We start from the raw sequence: 17,891 nt of genomic DNA, 5'->3' as shown, positions 1-17,891 counted from the left end.
AAAAAAAGCTTTGTGACATCTATTGGGAAAAGAATATTGACTCAGCTTTGGAATATCTGTTGGGACGCCCCCACACACCATAGACATCATTAATCTTTATATTAATGCTCTATTGATATTGAACCTCTGATCAAACTTTGGTTAAAACTTTTCAAAGTTGTTGTTCCATTTACTTTTCTCCTGTTTCTGTAAAGTTAAAGGAACAGTTAGTGGTTGGTGGGCTTTGCTCATGTTTTATCGATTTGTTCTGCATGTTATTTTCTGGGAAATGTGGGAGAATGCCTTTGGGGGAATCTGCAGTCTGAACGGGTGCTGATGGGCCGTAATGCATAACAAAAATAGACCCACCAGTCGACTTCCTGACTTTCTAACTAACAGAATCCGTATTTCTAAAAAAAACTGAGGAATACTTCTGCAGCCTCCCTCCAACCATGTATGATAAATGAACAACAACAGAAATAGAAAAACACAAACCATGTGCTCAATGTACATATCTCCATCTTCTGGAGCTCAGCGCTCACTTAGCATACGTCTTTTCTAAATGAGCTGTGGAATAACCACAGCACATGAGAACAGGCTTTCATATGGACTGTCCAGTGTTTAATTCCTTGTGCCATAACACTTACACTGCCCTGTAGGTCTCACTGGTATAAAACAGTTGGAGAAATAAACTGCAATAAACATTCACTGTGGAGAATTTCAAATGGCCTGGCACCATCAAATGCAAGACGTACTGGTAATCCACATCTGCCAACACACACCATGTGTTTGCTGTGGTAGGATGACGTAAAGAAGAAGCGTAAGACTTGAAATGTGAGTAATGGGAGAATCAGTGAGCAGTCTGAACGGTATTCAGTTCAGAAAGTCCAGCCTTTGTTTGGTTTTACCTAATAAACCACACCAATTCCAGTTAACACGTTCCTCCTCACAAAGCTACTCTTTTTGTTCAATTACTAACAAAGTGATGCCATGAAACTGCTCACCTGCACCAGCATTTCTGAGGTTTACTTCTGACATCCACAGAACATTCCCTGGCGGTCAGAAGCTGGTTCATCTGTGGGGAAATTACACCCAGTGGTTTGTTGTGTTAATAGATCTTGTAATCCAGTGTCTCGGGGTGCAAACTGTGTGGTCCTTCCTTTCAGCTCCTCTGTCAGGTGTGGGCTGTGGCATTATTTGTTAACTTTTCTAACTCCTTGGCTCTCATGTTTCACATAGGAATTTTGTGGGGTTTCTGTGATTGTACATGAAACAGTGAGTTTTAGCCACTATTATTACCTTGATGGTCTAAACCATGACCCATAAATGCCAAGTGCAATTCCTACTTTCAATGATGCCAGCCACACCTATGCTCTGAGCTTTGAATAAATGCGACAGCCGTTGTGTGGGAAAGATTACCCTTAACCTACTGCTGTTATGATTTAATGTGACAGTTATGCTGAACACCAGCATGAAAGAAAATAAGTCTTTTCCTTCAAAAAATTGGCAACTCATTTTAATTGTTTCACAAGGACTGCGGACTGTACAAACAGCCTTCTGCTGAAAATTCAACATTCCTCTGTCTCTTCAGCCTTTATTATTACACAATAAAGACACAAGCCTTGTACCTCTACTAAAAAGCAACAATATATGTTTAAGTCATCTGTGAAGTTGTAACGCAGCTTTATTCCTTTGGTGTCAAAGCTGCAGTTGCCCAAGTCCCTCAATGGCTTCATGTGACTGTTGGCGCAGCATAAAGGTAGCTCTGTAAGTCTGGGTTGTTTTTGAGCTACTACACGATGGCAATAGTGACATGCTTAACCCCAAAGGACTAGGGAATAAATCTGCCTTTTACTGAAAAGTCTTTTTTTAGTAAATTACTTTCCGCCACTATTGCCAAATAACAGTCTAAACACACAGTTATGTCATTTTGCATTCTCTCAAGCTGAGTCCATGCGGTGCAATTTATGAACCTTGATATAAATAAAGTTAATTATTGGTATTCTGGGTCTCATGCGGCTTTATTAATGTTTAAATGTCTGTGGACGTGGGCCTGTGCTGCAAAAAATCCAAAGATTCCAGTATTCAATGCCAGCAGTTATGACAAACCCGTCATGAAGGTCTTTCCATTTGGCCCTGTGGTGTGACAACGTGTGTGTGTGTGTGTGTGTGTGTAATTGTCTGATGGTTATGGGTAGGGGGTCACACGGAAGTACCAAGAGGAGCAATTAGACTTTTATGAGAGGAACTGAATTTCCAGTCGCCATGTTATTATTGTAGCAGGGGACCCTAAGCAGACAAAAAAAGCTCAATAAGCGAGGTGGACGCGGACTGAGAGTCAGTGTGGTTATAGACACAGTTAGTGTCCTGCCCACAGGAAGAGCATTCTTATGATTTAATGCTCCCTGTAAATAATCTGAATAAGCAGCCTGTTTACAGGGCGCAGATTGGCCTCTGAGCGGCTGCTAAACTTTTCCATGGTGGGAAACAGACTTCTTGTAAACTACAGCAGCCAGGTAACATGGACACCATTGTTTTCTGTTGGATAGAGCGTAATTTTATCCTGGCACAGTTATCAGTCCTGTAAACAGACTTGCAGCCGGTTCAGGGTATTTCCCCACATGTTGCCCAGTGCATGCTGGGATCCAGCTGCTATGTCTGTGACTAAGAACAAGCAGCTAAGCAACTAGGTGACTAAGGTATGGATGTCAAGTGTTTACTCGGACTGAAGTTGATAATGCTTACAGGAAGAAATGACTCCTTGGTTAATCGACAGTTAACCAAGGAGTTTTCCTGCAACAGGAAAAGCAACTCGAGAGTGTGCAGTACATTAACCTGCTTTACAAAGACACATTCATCAACACTGTGAGACTGAATGCAATGACGGCTTGAAACCATGAAACAAATATTTTAAACAAATTCCTCACATGAGTGGTTTACAGATTCACCGCTGAAGGAAACAACATGGCATTGCAACATTAAAATGCCTGAGTACGTGGCTGTTGAAAACATTAAGAGGAAAAACTTGTGGTGCTGGTTTTTGTAACTGCCACTGCAGTTATCTAAGCATAAAGACACAAAGACTTTTGTGGAAAAAAACTTACCCTAAAAATTCACTCACAAACACATAAAAAGTACAGATTTTACCAATTTGTTAGCACATGTAATGAACACCTCTGTGAAGCCATCACCTGTATGGAAAAGGCTTCATCCAGTTTTGCATAAAATATTGAAACATAAAGTATTGTCTGGACCAAGTTCAACATTTTTCCAGGTTCTAACAAAGCAGAGCGCTAATCTGACGCCAGCTAATGGACAAATGCTGTGATCTTTGTGTGTCATCAGTGGGAGACATCTGCTGAGCACACAGAAAAGCAGCAGCAGGATCAGAGCTCAGTGTTGAGTCAGGAGCAGCTTTGTCCCTCCTCGCAGCTCGCCTCAGGGCTTTCATGGCTTGTTTTTTCATAATTATCATCTTAAGCTGCGTTCATGAACACACCTCACTTTGTGTTTTCCATCATTATGCTTCATTCAGATTACTTTTAGCGATGCAATTTACCTCTACTGTAATTTTCATACTTCAAAGAAGCTTATTTCACCAAATACTATAATCTAAAAAAACCTCATGATCTAATTTACTAACAACTGTTGTGGACAGTTACTTCCTCTCGCTGGAAAAACAAGCGAATCGGGAAATGAAACTTTGGTTGAGATAAGATCAGACTAAACTTGTACAACATGATTCACGCTGTTTTTACTACATGTCATGAGGGTTGATGTGGAGCAGCAATGTTTGTTGGTGGTATGTGTAGCGCCACAGTCAGAGATTCACTTGTGTAACTTTGACAAAAGTGACACAAATATCTTCCGTTTAAGATTCAGTAAAGGAAGTCTACCCCCCCAGCTAAGTTCTTCTCCACAGGAGCAGCTTGATTCTCCAGAGTAGTAAAGTGTAAAATATGAGTGAACTCACACTGAGAGTAAAGCCAGAGGAGTCAGATGATGTCATTTCCTCACCAGAGTGAAAACATGTCGCTTTTAAGGTGCAGTGGTGCAGAAAACAGCCTTTTGAGGGTTTACAAAATGTGCTATAGCTGCTAACTTTGCTCAATCTGTGTGTCTCCTTCGCTGCATACTGAATATCTTCTGTGAACTGTGACCTTTTTAGCCCCACCTGTCCACATCTAAACCATGTTTGCTACCACCGTAACCACAAAGACTCAAGATTCATACTCTTATTTATTTTTGAAGTGACCAAAGTAAACAGCGCACTGTGCCCTCATGTGGGCCTTGGATCCTCAGAGTGATACTGGCAACCTCTTTCCCAATGGGCACCATGTCCTCGTGTCCTTTGTAACACAGCTGGATTCCATGTCAAGACGCAAGGAGAGATGCTTTTGGGAAACCCTAGCCCAGAGCGAACCACCGCAGGCTGCGAACGGGGGCCAAAGCCAGATCCTAGGCAGCCAGATGTGGGCGTGTGGATCGCCAGCTGTGGCTATGCCTGCACTAGCTGACCTGAGCCTGCATGTGTATACACACCTATAATCACATGTGCTGTATTTTTCCTGTATTGTGTTAAGTGAGAGGACGTAGCTGCTGATTAATGTGTTTTTTAAGGTGCGCATATGGACAGACAGTATGACAAAAAAAAATCTTAGTGAGTGAGAAAATGTTTTTAGAGTGTATGGACAATCATGCACGATAAGTGTATGTGTGCGCACTGTATGTTGGAAGTGTAGCGGCTCCCCCTTGGACTGCCAGACAGTGTTATTGCAGCTGTGAGCAGCTCTCCTCCTCCTCTTCCTCCCCTGACTCACACTTCAGGTGCTTTCCAGTCTTGGCTCTCCTCCTTCATTTCCTCCTCTCTTCTCTTTTTTTTTCTTCTTAATTTAGTTTTCTCAAACTGTCCACCGCTGCTTTAAGTACATTCTTTGCATTCATGCCAACCAAAGAATGACTGACAATCCCACTAGGCGAGACAGGCCGCTGACTCTCTCATTAACCCCCAGCTCCCATTGCTCGCTGCCATGACAACAGTCAGATCGAATGGGCTTACCTGCTTGCTAAGCCAAATAGTAATTTGAGGGTGTGTTTTGTAGGTATGACCGAGGACATGCATGGGTACGTGCAAATGCACAATCACATTTGTCTCCAGTGTATGTTTTCTGTGAATAAATGCTGGACAGCTAAAGGGAAGCGAACCCTCTTTGAGTGGTTATATGATTTCTAAATGAAAATAGATTTCGTTGAGAAGTGACATGTAATTTTAGGTTTCTATAAATTTAATAAAATCAGACATTTCCACCTGCTGGAATGCTGCTTTTTCTTGACTTCAGAGGATGAATTCAGCTGTTTTAAAGTTTTGCAAAACACATGAATACCAATGTGAGGAAAGTAGACCTGATAAGAAATACTTTGTCGCCACTTCTTACATTTGAGCTTAACCTCCTCCTCTGAAAATACTCCCTTATTTAACCCTCAATTAAATAGGAATGTTGACAAGGTGGGTGTTTGTTTTTTGCTATAAGGGCAGACCTACAGCTTTTTAAATGAGAGTTGAACTTCTGGACTGAACAGTAAAAACAGCATATTCAGGGTTTTTATCTGAAGTGTCCATACATTCAATTTTTTCCAAATTGTTGTTTCAAACTGGTTCCAAGTAAACAAGAGCCAGCCCTTGTCAGGATCTGTCCCAGGTGTTACCTGTCTCTGCCCTGCTCATCATCCCCATGACCATCACCTGTGCCTGATTATCACCTGCAGTATATACAGTAAATACACTGCCTCTCCTAACACACTTCAGACTGCAAGATTGTTCTTTGTGGGACACCAGACTCGACAGCAGTCATCCCTGGACTGAGCTCTCGGTGCCTTATCTCTGCCTGCTGAGCATGACCATGCTCGATGACCTGTCTGTGTTCCCTCCATGGAAGGTTCTGCTGGATGAAGCCATCGTCACCGATTGTGATCTGTTGCTGCACTTCTGTGTCAAGTTGCGGAGGACTGCACAGTATCTGCTTGCTGGCATGAACAGTCTCAGCTTGACCTCTGCATTCCCACGTCATCTGTGCCATAGCTGCTGTTTCAGTAAAGAGTCAAAATGATCCTTCCTTTGGGTGTGTGTGTGTGTGTGTGTGTGTGTGTGTGTGTGTCGTGCTGCAGTTGCTTCCTGAGCTTTACTTGACATTGACCGGTGATGTGCTTAGTCAAAATTTCCATATTTTTTCCATTTCTTTTTTTAAGCACAAAGAATGAGAAGTGTCAAAACAGCATTTTTCATCAGAACTAACATTTCTCTGGTCAGTTTGGACAGTTTAATTGTTTCTTGGGTCTGTTTTGGATAACCCTAACCCTCTCTTGACAAGGCAACCTTTTTTTTTTTTTTTTTTTTTTTTAATGGGAAGGTTACCCAGTAAGCGTGTACATTTTTTCCAGCCGAACTCAAACCCACTAAATGCCTGACCTCTAGCCTGCCAAAAACCACATCGCGCTCGTTGATGAAATTTAAAAACTGCCATTTTCAAATCCAGGCAAAAAGCTACTGTGTTAAAATTCAACACAAGCCTCCTTATGCATTGCAAGTGAGGACAAACAGTCTGGGACAAAAAGCAAAAGGTGTGGTCAAGCTCATCTGACTTAACATATGGCTGGCTCAAACACATGCTGAATTGCTTTCAGACTAAAAGCACATCTGAAATGTGCAAAGTAATACCTTTCCTTGGCAGCTTCTGCGTCAAATGAAATAACTGAGAGGAAACTCCAACACCAGGTTTCAAAGTATACTAGGATCATGTAAAAAAACATGCCTTTGAAACTAAATTTGTATTGGAACTAAGAACAATTATCTTCTTACATGCATATTTTTTTCACTTGCCCAAAGACAATACTTAAGTGAATTGTTCTTTCATCTTTCCCTTTTATTCAGCAGCAGGTACAGACCAGATTCCCAGATTCCCTCCCCAACCCTCAGCCTGTTTTTCCAGGCTTGGATGGCCCATTAAAGCCCTTGACCTGGGTCTGGTGGTGAGGCTGACCTGCTGGTGACCAGAGCTGGTGGTGAGAAGCTCAAGGGAGGCCTTACTGTACCTCCACATTTACCCTTCTTGGGTGGGGCTCACCAGGGAGGAAGGGAGTGAATGGTTTTGTGGGGGGGTGTATTTTGCAGAGTGTCCGGGAAGCACCCGAAGTTGGGGAATATCTGGAGCAAGCTGTCAACTACGGTATGTTGGAGGTATAATCAATGTGATTAAACAGGAAGGGGTTGAGGGAGACTGTATTATAAGTTAATGTTTTTGGAGATTGCTCAGTTTTAAAACCATACTTGATCTTTGAAAGAGGATTGTCAAAACCAAAGCAGCAAAATACACAATTTGCTGGATGTCAAATGTAACTAGCAGGCGTCCCTTCGCATGTTTAGGCAACAAAAATACTTCCACTTTCTGAACCCTTTCTATGTATGCCTGTCATTCAAGTTACACAACTCACTAACTGCAGGACACACACACACACACACACACACACACACACTGACATATGCTCTCTGAATTCCCCACTAAGTATTTGCATGTGCTGGTGAACATGTATCCGGGTCATGGTGACTTGGCAGAAGCCAAACAAATCATTTACAGATCATGTGAGGTTACTATGGATACATCACTAGTTCAAGAGCCATATGCTCTGTCTTATGTATATTTTCGTGTCAACAGCACTTTGGCATGCACTACCATGTTTTTAAATGTGCTTTATCTTGTGTTTTTCAACTCATATCTATTTTGCTGCCGTTAGCTGAATGGCTTCTACTTGTCCATTGGAAGAGTAAGAACAGGTTATTCTGCATTATTTTAAGTCTGGCAGTCTGTTGGTGTCAGCAGCTGCACAGCCAGCTGAAACCAAGTAATTGTTTTGGAGGTTTCATGTCAGAGGATCCGTCTCCCAAAGAGAAGCTCAAACCATGCACCATTCCCTCGCCTACAAAATGCTTTCACCAGCTCCTTGTGTTTCCGTTTGGAGCTGATCCTGCGGCTTCATGGATCATTTCATGTACAGTCCAGTGTTAAAGATAAACTGTATATGAGGAGTCTTGTACAAATAAAGCCATGTGCACATATGCATGCTGCCCACACACACAAACACTAAAAATGGTTGCATATGGAAGTTTATCCAGCTCTCTTCCACGGCCTCCAGGCAGAGCAGGATTTATTAAAAACAAATGATAGAAACATAAAGAAAAAGAAGCTAATTTAATGGTCAGACTGATAAAAATGTGACATTCAATTTGAATTTGTTGAAAGGGAACAGAGCCCAGGTTTGATATGGATATACAAGCAGAGGGACAGTGTGTTACAGCACACCTGCGTTGTTGCCAAGATTTATCTGCTTATTGTGTTACTTCTGTGTGCAACTGACCTTCAGTTGAAGTTTTCAGAAATAGGAAATTATTTTTCCAAAGAGAAGGGAAGTTTTGAAAAATGTATTTTGTAGAAGGGGACATTACATCGGGGGAATTTTTCTATGAAGATGATGATTCAGGTCACATTTCCTGCCACACAACTTCTACCCAGACATGGAGAGTTAGTCAGTGACCACGGGACAAAACAGCCCATCCATGGTCCAGCACATGATCCTGTTGCAGCAGAGAGGGCACTGGAATATGGGAGATTTCTGCATTTGTCTGTTACTTCAGTCATCCTCTTTCATCACTCTGGTGCTCCAATCTCAACACAAAGGGAATCTTTGTATAAACACCTCATGGAAAGTTTTACTGTAAATTATTGAAAGATATTGAACAGTCCAACAGCAAAACAACTGAATGGCTTCTGTTAGCGTTAGTTCACTTGTTGATTTTCTTCAGGGGCCTTTTCAAGTGTGAGCCTTTTCTGAGATTTATGGTTACTGCGGGCTAATGCAGAATATCTTTGTAGTCTAGAGACTCAAGCTATAAAGTGCGCAGGGGAATCTTTATATTGATGCACGTTTAATAGCTCTCCTTCTTTTTCTACTTCCTGTCTACAGCCCAATGAAAATTCCCTGTTAAAAACTCAGCCAATTGTGCAATCATCCATCCCCTGTGTCTGCTGGATATCAGATCCCCAGTGGGGTTACAGATCAAAATAAAACCGAAACCCAGAGAAACACACACACAGAGCATTGTCCTACTGACCCATTCTTTGGCCTCTTTGTGTGCGTGTGTGTCTGCAGTCTGGGGAATGTGACTGCACAGCGGATCCAAGCCGACAGTCCTTGCAGACCGGGCTCCAAGCTGTGAGGCCAGAGTGAAACGCAGAGGCCAGACTCACACTGGAAGATGCAGCTTGGGTAACATATAAAGGCATGTAGAATAATCTTGCATCCCTTTTTGTTTTTTTCTTGACTGTATGTTTAATGAGTTCAGCTCGAAAAAAGTTTCTCCAGTTTTAGTTTAATCAAATCAAGTCACTTTGATATCTCGACACAGTGCGGCAAAATCTAATCATGCAATGGGTCCATCTCAAGTTATGGCAGCCATGTGTTTCTCATCAGCTGAGATATATATGCACGTGAAGGCATTCCTGCCTTCTCTTTGTCCCCCTTCTGCGTTAAGTGAGTTTGGCTGAGCAGAACATTGTGTCGGTCTGCTGAAGGATGGCAAATATTAGACGTGGCTGTGCACTGACTAAAACAAATGCCACTTAGTAGACAGAGTGCAGACCAGGGGATTAAAGTGCATAGATGAAGTAGAATGTGTTCGTCACCTCAGTCTGTTTCTCATTTGCTCTCACGCACAAACACACACAAATACACGCACACAGCCTCTCGCTACAGCTCTGTCTCACATGTGTTTTTGTGATTATGTTTACTGCAGGTGGGATATATGCGGTGGTGCTGTCAAACTATGGGTATCCACAAATATACAAGTGTACAAATGGTCATGCAAAATGTATTTACATAAATACAATGGACCCATTTTATAACCTGAAATTGAAAACAGAGGCTACCTCTCCCTGATAAACATTTACCGAAAGCTCCACCCGATGGAATGATGTGATACAAACACAAAATATAAACACTATATACAGAAAAGAGCTGGATTTTGATAATTAGATTTCAGTTCTCTCATCATTCTGGCGTGGGTTGGTAAACAGTTTATTAGCGTCACATACTATGATTTATCGGTACTGAAGTTCAAACTGTGTCCAACTGGTTTACCGTCACTGCTGACTAAACTGCACACATTCAAAAGGCCAAGTGCAACACACAAATCACAGGAGCTGCAATTTTAGGTAACATTGTTGGGCACAGTTGGCGCATACACACTGTGGTGCGACAGAGACGACACAGCCTACAAATCCTACTCTTCATCCACAAAGGGACATATATGTTATGTTGGTAGAAAGGAGTGAGCACTGACTAACTTCGTAGTTTACTTGTTAGCAAGTAGCAAAAACAGGTCAAAAACACCAGGCAATGTGGCTGCTGTCCATCCCTGGGCAGGCAGCGGACTATGGGCTCTGTGCTGAAAACAGCTGGAAACAACATATCGTTAAACAAGCTTGATTGGCTTGTACACTGGAGCGATTTCCCTCATAGCCAACAATCTAAGTTTGTCATGCTTCACTTTCAGTTTCTGGCAGGTAGCTCAGTAATATGTTAAAGCTGTGTGGGCAGGAGGAGGTGAGGTTTTGGCTATTTCCTGGAAGCATAACATAAAAGTACATGCCGAACTTGAAAAAGAAAAGAAAAAAAAAAAACAAAACATTTAGTGGTTCATTTCTTGCCAGCATTAGTCAAAGTAAGACACGCTGCCTGAGCTTGAAATGACTGGCATTAAAAAAAAAAAGGTGACGACCTCAGCAATGAAGAAAATATTCACATTCTCACTCTGCTCCTTTCCATTTGTTTCACATTAAAGGCAGCTGAGAAGAGCTGGGGATTGAGCCAAACTAAAATCTGAAGTGTCCTCTGAAGGTCCAGGAAAAGAGTCTCTCCATATGGACTGAGAGAAGGGAACGACAATAGAGGACTTCTCGCACACACACACACACACACACAACACCTGCAAACTTTGATTTATATGTGTTTACCTGTTCTGTAGGAACTAAGATAAACTGCCTGCACGTTGGTCCTGAAAGAGACATATTTTTCACTTTTACTTATGTTGCATAAAAAGAAAACACACACAGACGTGGATGTAGATTTATATCCATACAAACACACAGACAAACACACACACACACACACACCAATTTCAGTCCAATTTTCCCCTCAGCATACTTTCCATATTTTTTCTGGTGACACAAACCAGCTCAAAGGTGTGTGTGTTTGTGTGTATTACTTTCATAACAAACCATTACTCTCTCAAACGTCATTACCTGCTTTACACCCTAAACAAACACAAATCTATTTCAAATATGTGATTACTGACAATACTTTGATGAGAAAACCTAATTCTGTGGATTCTTCTGAATCCTTTTCTGGATTCAGATCAGCGGTTTTCCTGATGGTTCTGATCCAGCCCTCTCTTCACCGATCTGACAGGAATGTATTTATCCTTGCCACGTTGGCGACAGTCTCTTGTAATCCCACTCATGTTCTGTCCAAGACATCAGTCATTCTGAAAAAGCTTTTAGTCACAAAACCACTTGAAGCCAAACTGGAAAAGTAAACGAAGCAATGAGGTGGACAGAGTGGAAGGCAGAATTCCCAGAAAGCTTTGCATCGAAACAGGCTCTGGCCCAGCTCTGACCTGTGAGCAGTCAGGGGATGTCTGTCTGGTGTGTATTTGTGGATGTGTGTGCTTGTTTTGGTGTTAGTGAGTCTGCAGGGGAACTGGTGACAACCTGTGGGTAGTTAGATCTCAGCTGGAGTCAGAAGCAGTTGTTTTTCGGCAGAATTACTCGGTCCAACTAAATAACCTAGCCCCCCCCCCCATATAGAGCTGCCTGATACTGTTAGCAGTAGGCATTTGAAGTGACCAAATCACCAGGAGACAATAAAAAAGACAGTTTTGATCATCAACCTTTACATCTTATTTTCAGCATTTGATGTTGTTGATGCTGCAAGATCTAAAACAACTGCAATTTCAAGCAAACATAGTACAGAGGCCTACAAAGGTCAAACCACAACATCCATACATACAATTTCCTCCTCTGTCTTGTGAGCATTCATATGAAGCCTTCATTGATTTAAAAAGTGATTCATTATATTTTGGACTTGTTCCCATTTCTCTCTCACACTTGACAAACTGACAGACTGCGGCCAAATCAAAACACAACATCCGGATGTGGGGCACGATTTGTGGTTCCTGTGTGCCCCTGATAAATGAATTCCCACAGAAGCGTACCTCGAAACATTTGTGACCCCTCCTCCTGGGTTTTTGCTTTTAGAGCAGTATTTCCCAACTGTAGAGATCATATGAAAGTATGAGGGCAATAACAGACTGGAGGAGGCAGCTGATTGGACATGACTGACCTGTCATCTGCAGTAATCACAAGAATGGAGAAAGCGTAGTTTACTCTTTTTATAAATATCCCCTATGCACTTGGTGTATTTTACCACAGTCCCCTCCACTTCCTTTGGCCCTTTTGGCACACAAACAATAAAATATGATCCTGAGATCCTTTTGCTTCAACAGAGAAAATGTTCAATGGTGGCTTTAGAAGTGTGAGAGAAAAAGAAAGAGCAGAAACACACATACATCCAGAAGATAAATGACCAAAGCCCTGTGTGGCAGAATGTATGGGCTGTCATTCCTGCACAGAGCAGTTGTTAATGGCATCGGGCCAGATTTTGGATATTTTTCTTATGTTCCAAGTACAGAACAGCAAATTGAATCAAGTTTGTGAGCCCCTGCACTGACTGACGAACTGATCATTGACCATGTTGACCTGATGAACTGACTGGCTGTCTGGGCAGCTGCTGCAAGCTGAATAATTCCCCTTTTCTCTCCAAAGACTAGACATGAATTCAGAAACAATGCAGCAATAAGTCTTGAAAAACACACACCAGAGATAGATACACACATCACCCTGGACTCTCCCTGCTCTGACACAACCACTGAAGCAGCTTGTTGACCTCCACCTCAGGTAAAAGCTGTAATTATTGACATTATGGTCATTTGAGCCTTCAGCCTTACAGTTCAGAGCCATTTCTCCAAAGCCGTGCTTTATCAGCGGTGACAGCCGGCATTACATCTGTCTGTCTCCAAGACGGAGCCAGTGATGCCTGAATGATCCACCACTGCACACACCTTCTCTGACCTTTGTGTCCACTCTTTCTTTCTTTTATGGATCTTTCTGGTCTTTTCTCTACTTGTTGATCACAGTCTCATGGGTAGTGTGATATAATTAAGGCCCTTATTCAGGTGTTGGATTGATATATTAATCATATCATCATATCAACGAAATTGCGAGATTCTTTCTTTCATTGTGTATCACAGAAGACTAATTAGCATATGCAGAGAACAAATCTTCAACACTTCAACACATCAAGTTCAGCTAAATCTTTATAGTGAACTTTGGCTTGTAGTATGAAGAAAAGACACACCTCACCAAAGAAATAATAGGGATTCAGTAAAACTGGATAAAAACAGGTAAGCCCCTGAGCAGTGGCCTTTCTTCAGATTAGTGGTTTCTGGAAGGTATAAAACTGTGATAGACTTGCAGACTTAAAACCAAGTCTCTGACAGAAAGTTGGAGACCCAGACTGGATAATCCCGTGGATTCCCAACCCCCAAGCACGAGCTGCTTCTATCAGATCCCGGCAGCTGACAGACTGACATGCCAGACGCTCTTAGCATGCAGCTGAAAACACTCTCCAACAGGCAAGGACGAGAAAAACACAGCAACTCTTCTGCTAAGAGACACATGGCATCTTGATAAGGTTTTGTGGGTTTGCAGGGAAAAGCGGAGCAACGAAAGAGCTGCAAAAGATGAGGGATAATATCAGATGGAAAGTTGGAAGTATTGTGGCAGCGGGTGAGGAATGAAAGGAAGTCAGGACAATGATAGACGTGTGTGATGAAATTAAAGTTGTCAGCACAGCGACAAAAAAGGAGAAAGGAATGTGAATGAGAGCGAAGCACTGGGGCAAACAGAAGAAACATAGCTGCTCTCAGCCAGGTGTGTGGTCTCAACACCTATTTGAAAGTAGCGGACACTAATGCTAAGGATACAAGCCTTTCTCCATATGTGTTCTGTGATTTGTCAATCACATTTGTTTTGGCGTCTACCTACTGCCTGTTTTATTTCACCCATGAAGAACAGTGGAAATTATTTTTGCCTCCATGCCCCATCTGACTCATGTAAACCCATGTTCAGCGGCGGTGCCATGGTTTGCTTCAGAGGCATCATTATTTGTTTGCCTTGTTTGGCACGTTTTACCTGATTCTGACTTAAAAATATTCAGCAGCATCCTCAAACAATTTAAATTTCATCCATTTCATAAAAACATAAATGAAATTACAACTCCTGAAATATTATAACTTTCTTCACATACTTAGTTTTTTATTCTATGCAATTACAACTTCTTAATTTGTGAGATTTTAAAATTATTCCCAAACCTTTTTTTTCTGGGATTGTGTCCCCTACATTTACATGTTACTATTTACCACATGGATTTCATTTATTTTAGAAACATGTCATCCCCTTTATTTGATCAAAATGTTAAGCTGTCTCAAGCTCGCCAAGTTAAGACAACACATTTGGGTGAACTCTCATTCTGTCTAATTTCGGCATCATTCATTCCTTTCCCCTTTCACTGTCATAAGTAAATCAGGCTGTGGTCATAAATAAGCACAGAAATTACTTCACGAGTCAAAGCAACACATTTTTCAGAGATGTTTTCAGCCAAATGTAGCACATTCATCTGCATTCCTCCACTGAAGAACATCTCACCGCTGTCAGCATCAGGGTTATGAAACAAAGGCCCGAGGCAGATCTGTAATAGCCATGTTTGCTGCATTATCTGCCCAGAACATAAAGAAAATACCTCGCAGTGAATTCAACTCATTTAGTTTCTCTATCAAGTTACGGCAGGCTCTTAAATTGCGGGTGTAAAAACAGAACCTGAGGAATTCTGCAGCGGACATATCCTTTGACCGTCAAGCTAAGAGAAAGGGGGATGATTTGTTTTGACGTTAACTGATAACCACCTGAGGTGGAAAAAAGGTGACTGCAGTGCTGTATTTCTGTCAATATGCTGAAAAACGTCCACCCACTTTCAAGTAGAGGTTGACAGGTCAACAACTCAGGCCTCATGAATGGCCGTAAGGTCTTTTTCTGGATGCACAAACGTAAGCTTCTTATCACATGCAGGACACTGATTTCTTTTTGAGGTTTTCCATAAAGGAGATTCCACGAGGACTTAAGTGAAAATTACCAATTTAAGACGAAAATGTCAGTGAGGAGTAAGCTTGAAAAACAGAGATGGGAGAGTGGTAGTAATGAACAAACAGTGCCAGGTACAAGGATGATGGAAAGGAACACTGAAGACATTTGACTTTCGTGTATTAAACTCTGAGGTTGATGTTTAAAGAACAGCTGGAGGTGTTTATGTGCCCAAACACTGCCATGCACCAGCAAGAGTCATGCAGAAGAAGACAAGTCAGCAAACATGGATGTAAACATTTCATAGTTTAGAATATTTTTCAAAACAGATTTTGTAAATGTTTTATGTGGAAGGAAACTTTTCAAACATTTGTTATTCCTCAATGATTCACACTAAGAAAACTGAGTGTAAACCGAGCTCCATGAAAGCTTCACGTGATGAGAGTCAATCCGGCGAGGCTGACAGCTTTCAAAGAGGACATTGAAATGTTTAGTGACCTTCCTATACAATCCCAGACAGCTGCTATTTAATAGGCCTGTGATGAGGAGGAGGCCAGACCTGGCACCTTACAAAACCCCACTTAGATGAAATCACCAGCATGCAGGCAGATTTCACAGTGGTTTATCAGCCAACTAGGCCAATGCCCAGTCTATGAACTTTGCTCAGTCAGCAGTTGGAGTCAGGATCAAGCGTCAGTCTGGAATTATCCGATATTCATTAACATCGAGTAAATGGAACGGAAAACACGATTGCGCAGTGACTCAGTGTGGCGATGTTTATTCTTGAAGCTGTAGTTGGCGCTTTTAATTGCAATTCGTGAAAAGTTGAAAAGTTTCCATTTTGGCATTTTCGCTGGATATCTAAAGGATGAGGTATGATGAAGAAGGGGAGCAGAGGGCTGCTGCATGCTTCTATTTCTTCCCTCCAGCTGCCCCCTTGTTCTAAGTGAGCTTACACACACACACACACACACACACGCACGCACAGAAATACTTCCCTTCCTTGACCCAAAGTGCTTTGATCCTCAGCCCGTCTACTGGTATGAATTGGCAGATCTGGCCCTTTGCCCCTGTTGCCCTGCGCTGTGCTTTATCTGCCCAAACAGGGGAGCAATGCAGGGATGGAGAGTGTGAGAAAGGAAGGGAAGGAGGGGAGGGTTGAAACTTTGCACCTGCAGCACTTGGGAGCTTTCTAGAGGTCAAGCCGTCCAGTGCAATGCAGGGAATTTATCAGGAAATACTTTTCTTTAACGTCAATATTTTCCCCCCTGACTCATTTTGTGTGGAGAGAGTAAGCTCATTTTACTCCTTGTATTTGTATTTTGATGCGCAAACACAAACGCACACACTTGGACTTCAGGTCGACTGCCCTCCCTCGTGACTGCCATAAAGCCCAGAGCACTTCAAAGTGGCCCTGCTGCCCAGAGTCCCAAGCTGCTCTGACATCACTTACTGCCTGTTTTCACAGCTGCTGCTCAAGGTGCCAAGACAGCCCACTCCTCACACCGCTTGTGTGTGTGTGTGTGTGTGTCACTGAGTGTGTAGAGCGGTGTTTATGTCTGAGTTTTGTGTCTTATGTATGTGACCATGTATTTGTTGGCATGTTAACAGATGGATTGTGGATGCCAGTGTTTTACATGGCCTTCAAAATAAGATGTGGTTCACCCTGTACATCACTGAATTTATTTGTTGAAGAATCAAATTGGTGACCTGAGGTGTCACTCCTCCAAACTAACATCCACTCCACCTTTCATCCTTCAAAGTTTTGGGTCCAAGGATTTTTCATTCTTTTCTGACATCAATCGATGAAGATTTGTCAAAAAAATCATCAGCAAATTAGTTGATAGTGAAAATTTGATTCTGGCAATTTTCCTGCCGTCATTAGTCATAAAAAAGAATATAGGATCATGCTGTAAAAACAATCTTCTAATTTGTGAAATGCACCTCACACCCATTCACACAGCACCCTGACAATCAAGAGGGAATCTGACTCATCCTCCTCTGCTCTGTTTTGCTGCCTGATGTCAGATTTTGGGTCGTCCTGTCCTGGAATGGCGGGGATTCCCATAATGTCACGGGTCCCCTGGGAAGGGAAGGAGGGAGAGACACTGTCGTCACCCCAACAGATAATCGACACCCGGAGGCGGCTGTCACACGGGAGATGTTGGCATGACTTACTGCGCAATGGTTGTGGGATTGCCTGTTTACATCACTACCGTGGACCGCACCAGTGTTGCCGGGCTACGTCACTGTGATGAACTCTGGCTCGGCGATGAGACGGAGCATTATGCTTGAGGGCCTGAGTGGTGTGCTCAGTGGAGTGGCGTCTCTTGACAGTCATCACAATACACAATGATGAGCTTTCATGACTCTTAGGGCCATTGTAGGCTAGAAACAACAAGTGATACAGTAAGACTTTCTCCAGGGGTTTCTGTGACCAAGATGAGCCTATGATTAATGAGATCAGATGATGGATTGTGAGTGACAAGTGAGGTTAAAAATGAAGGACCGAAGGAAGTGTATATCCTTTTTTCCTTCTTTCCTTGACCCTGTCATTCTAACACCTCCTTTATTATTTCATGAGCCTTATATGTGAAGAGCTCCACC

At 42.3% G+C, this 17,891-nt stretch overlaps 1 protein-coding gene across 1 annotated transcript in view; it reads right to left on the bottom strand.

Moving 5' to 3' along the window:
- Positions 1-17,625, bottom strand: part of LOC115050604 (sodium- and chloride-dependent GABA transporter 2-like) — a 53,584-nt gene extending 35,959 nt beyond the window's left edge. The window contains exons 1-2 of the mRNA XM_029513515.1: positions 17,513-17,625; positions 17,236-17,431 (exon numbers count right to left, since the gene is read on the bottom strand). Coding sequence (XP_029369375.1) covers positions 17,236-17,431; positions 17,513-17,625 — 309 coding nt within the window. The remainder of the gene's footprint in view (positions 1-17,235; positions 17,432-17,512) is intronic.
- Between the last annotated feature and the right edge of the window lie 266 nt (positions 17,626-17,891).

This window comes from Echeneis naucrates, chromosome 2 (genome assembly GCF_900963305.1).
Source record: "Echeneis naucrates chromosome 2, fEcheNa1.1, whole genome shotgun sequence".
Classification (NCBI taxonomy): Eukaryota; Metazoa; Chordata; class Actinopteri; order Carangiformes; family Echeneidae; genus Echeneis; species Echeneis naucrates.
The sequence above is the reverse complement of the archived record's forward strand: the minus strand, read 5'-3'. Positions and strand labels throughout refer to the sequence as shown.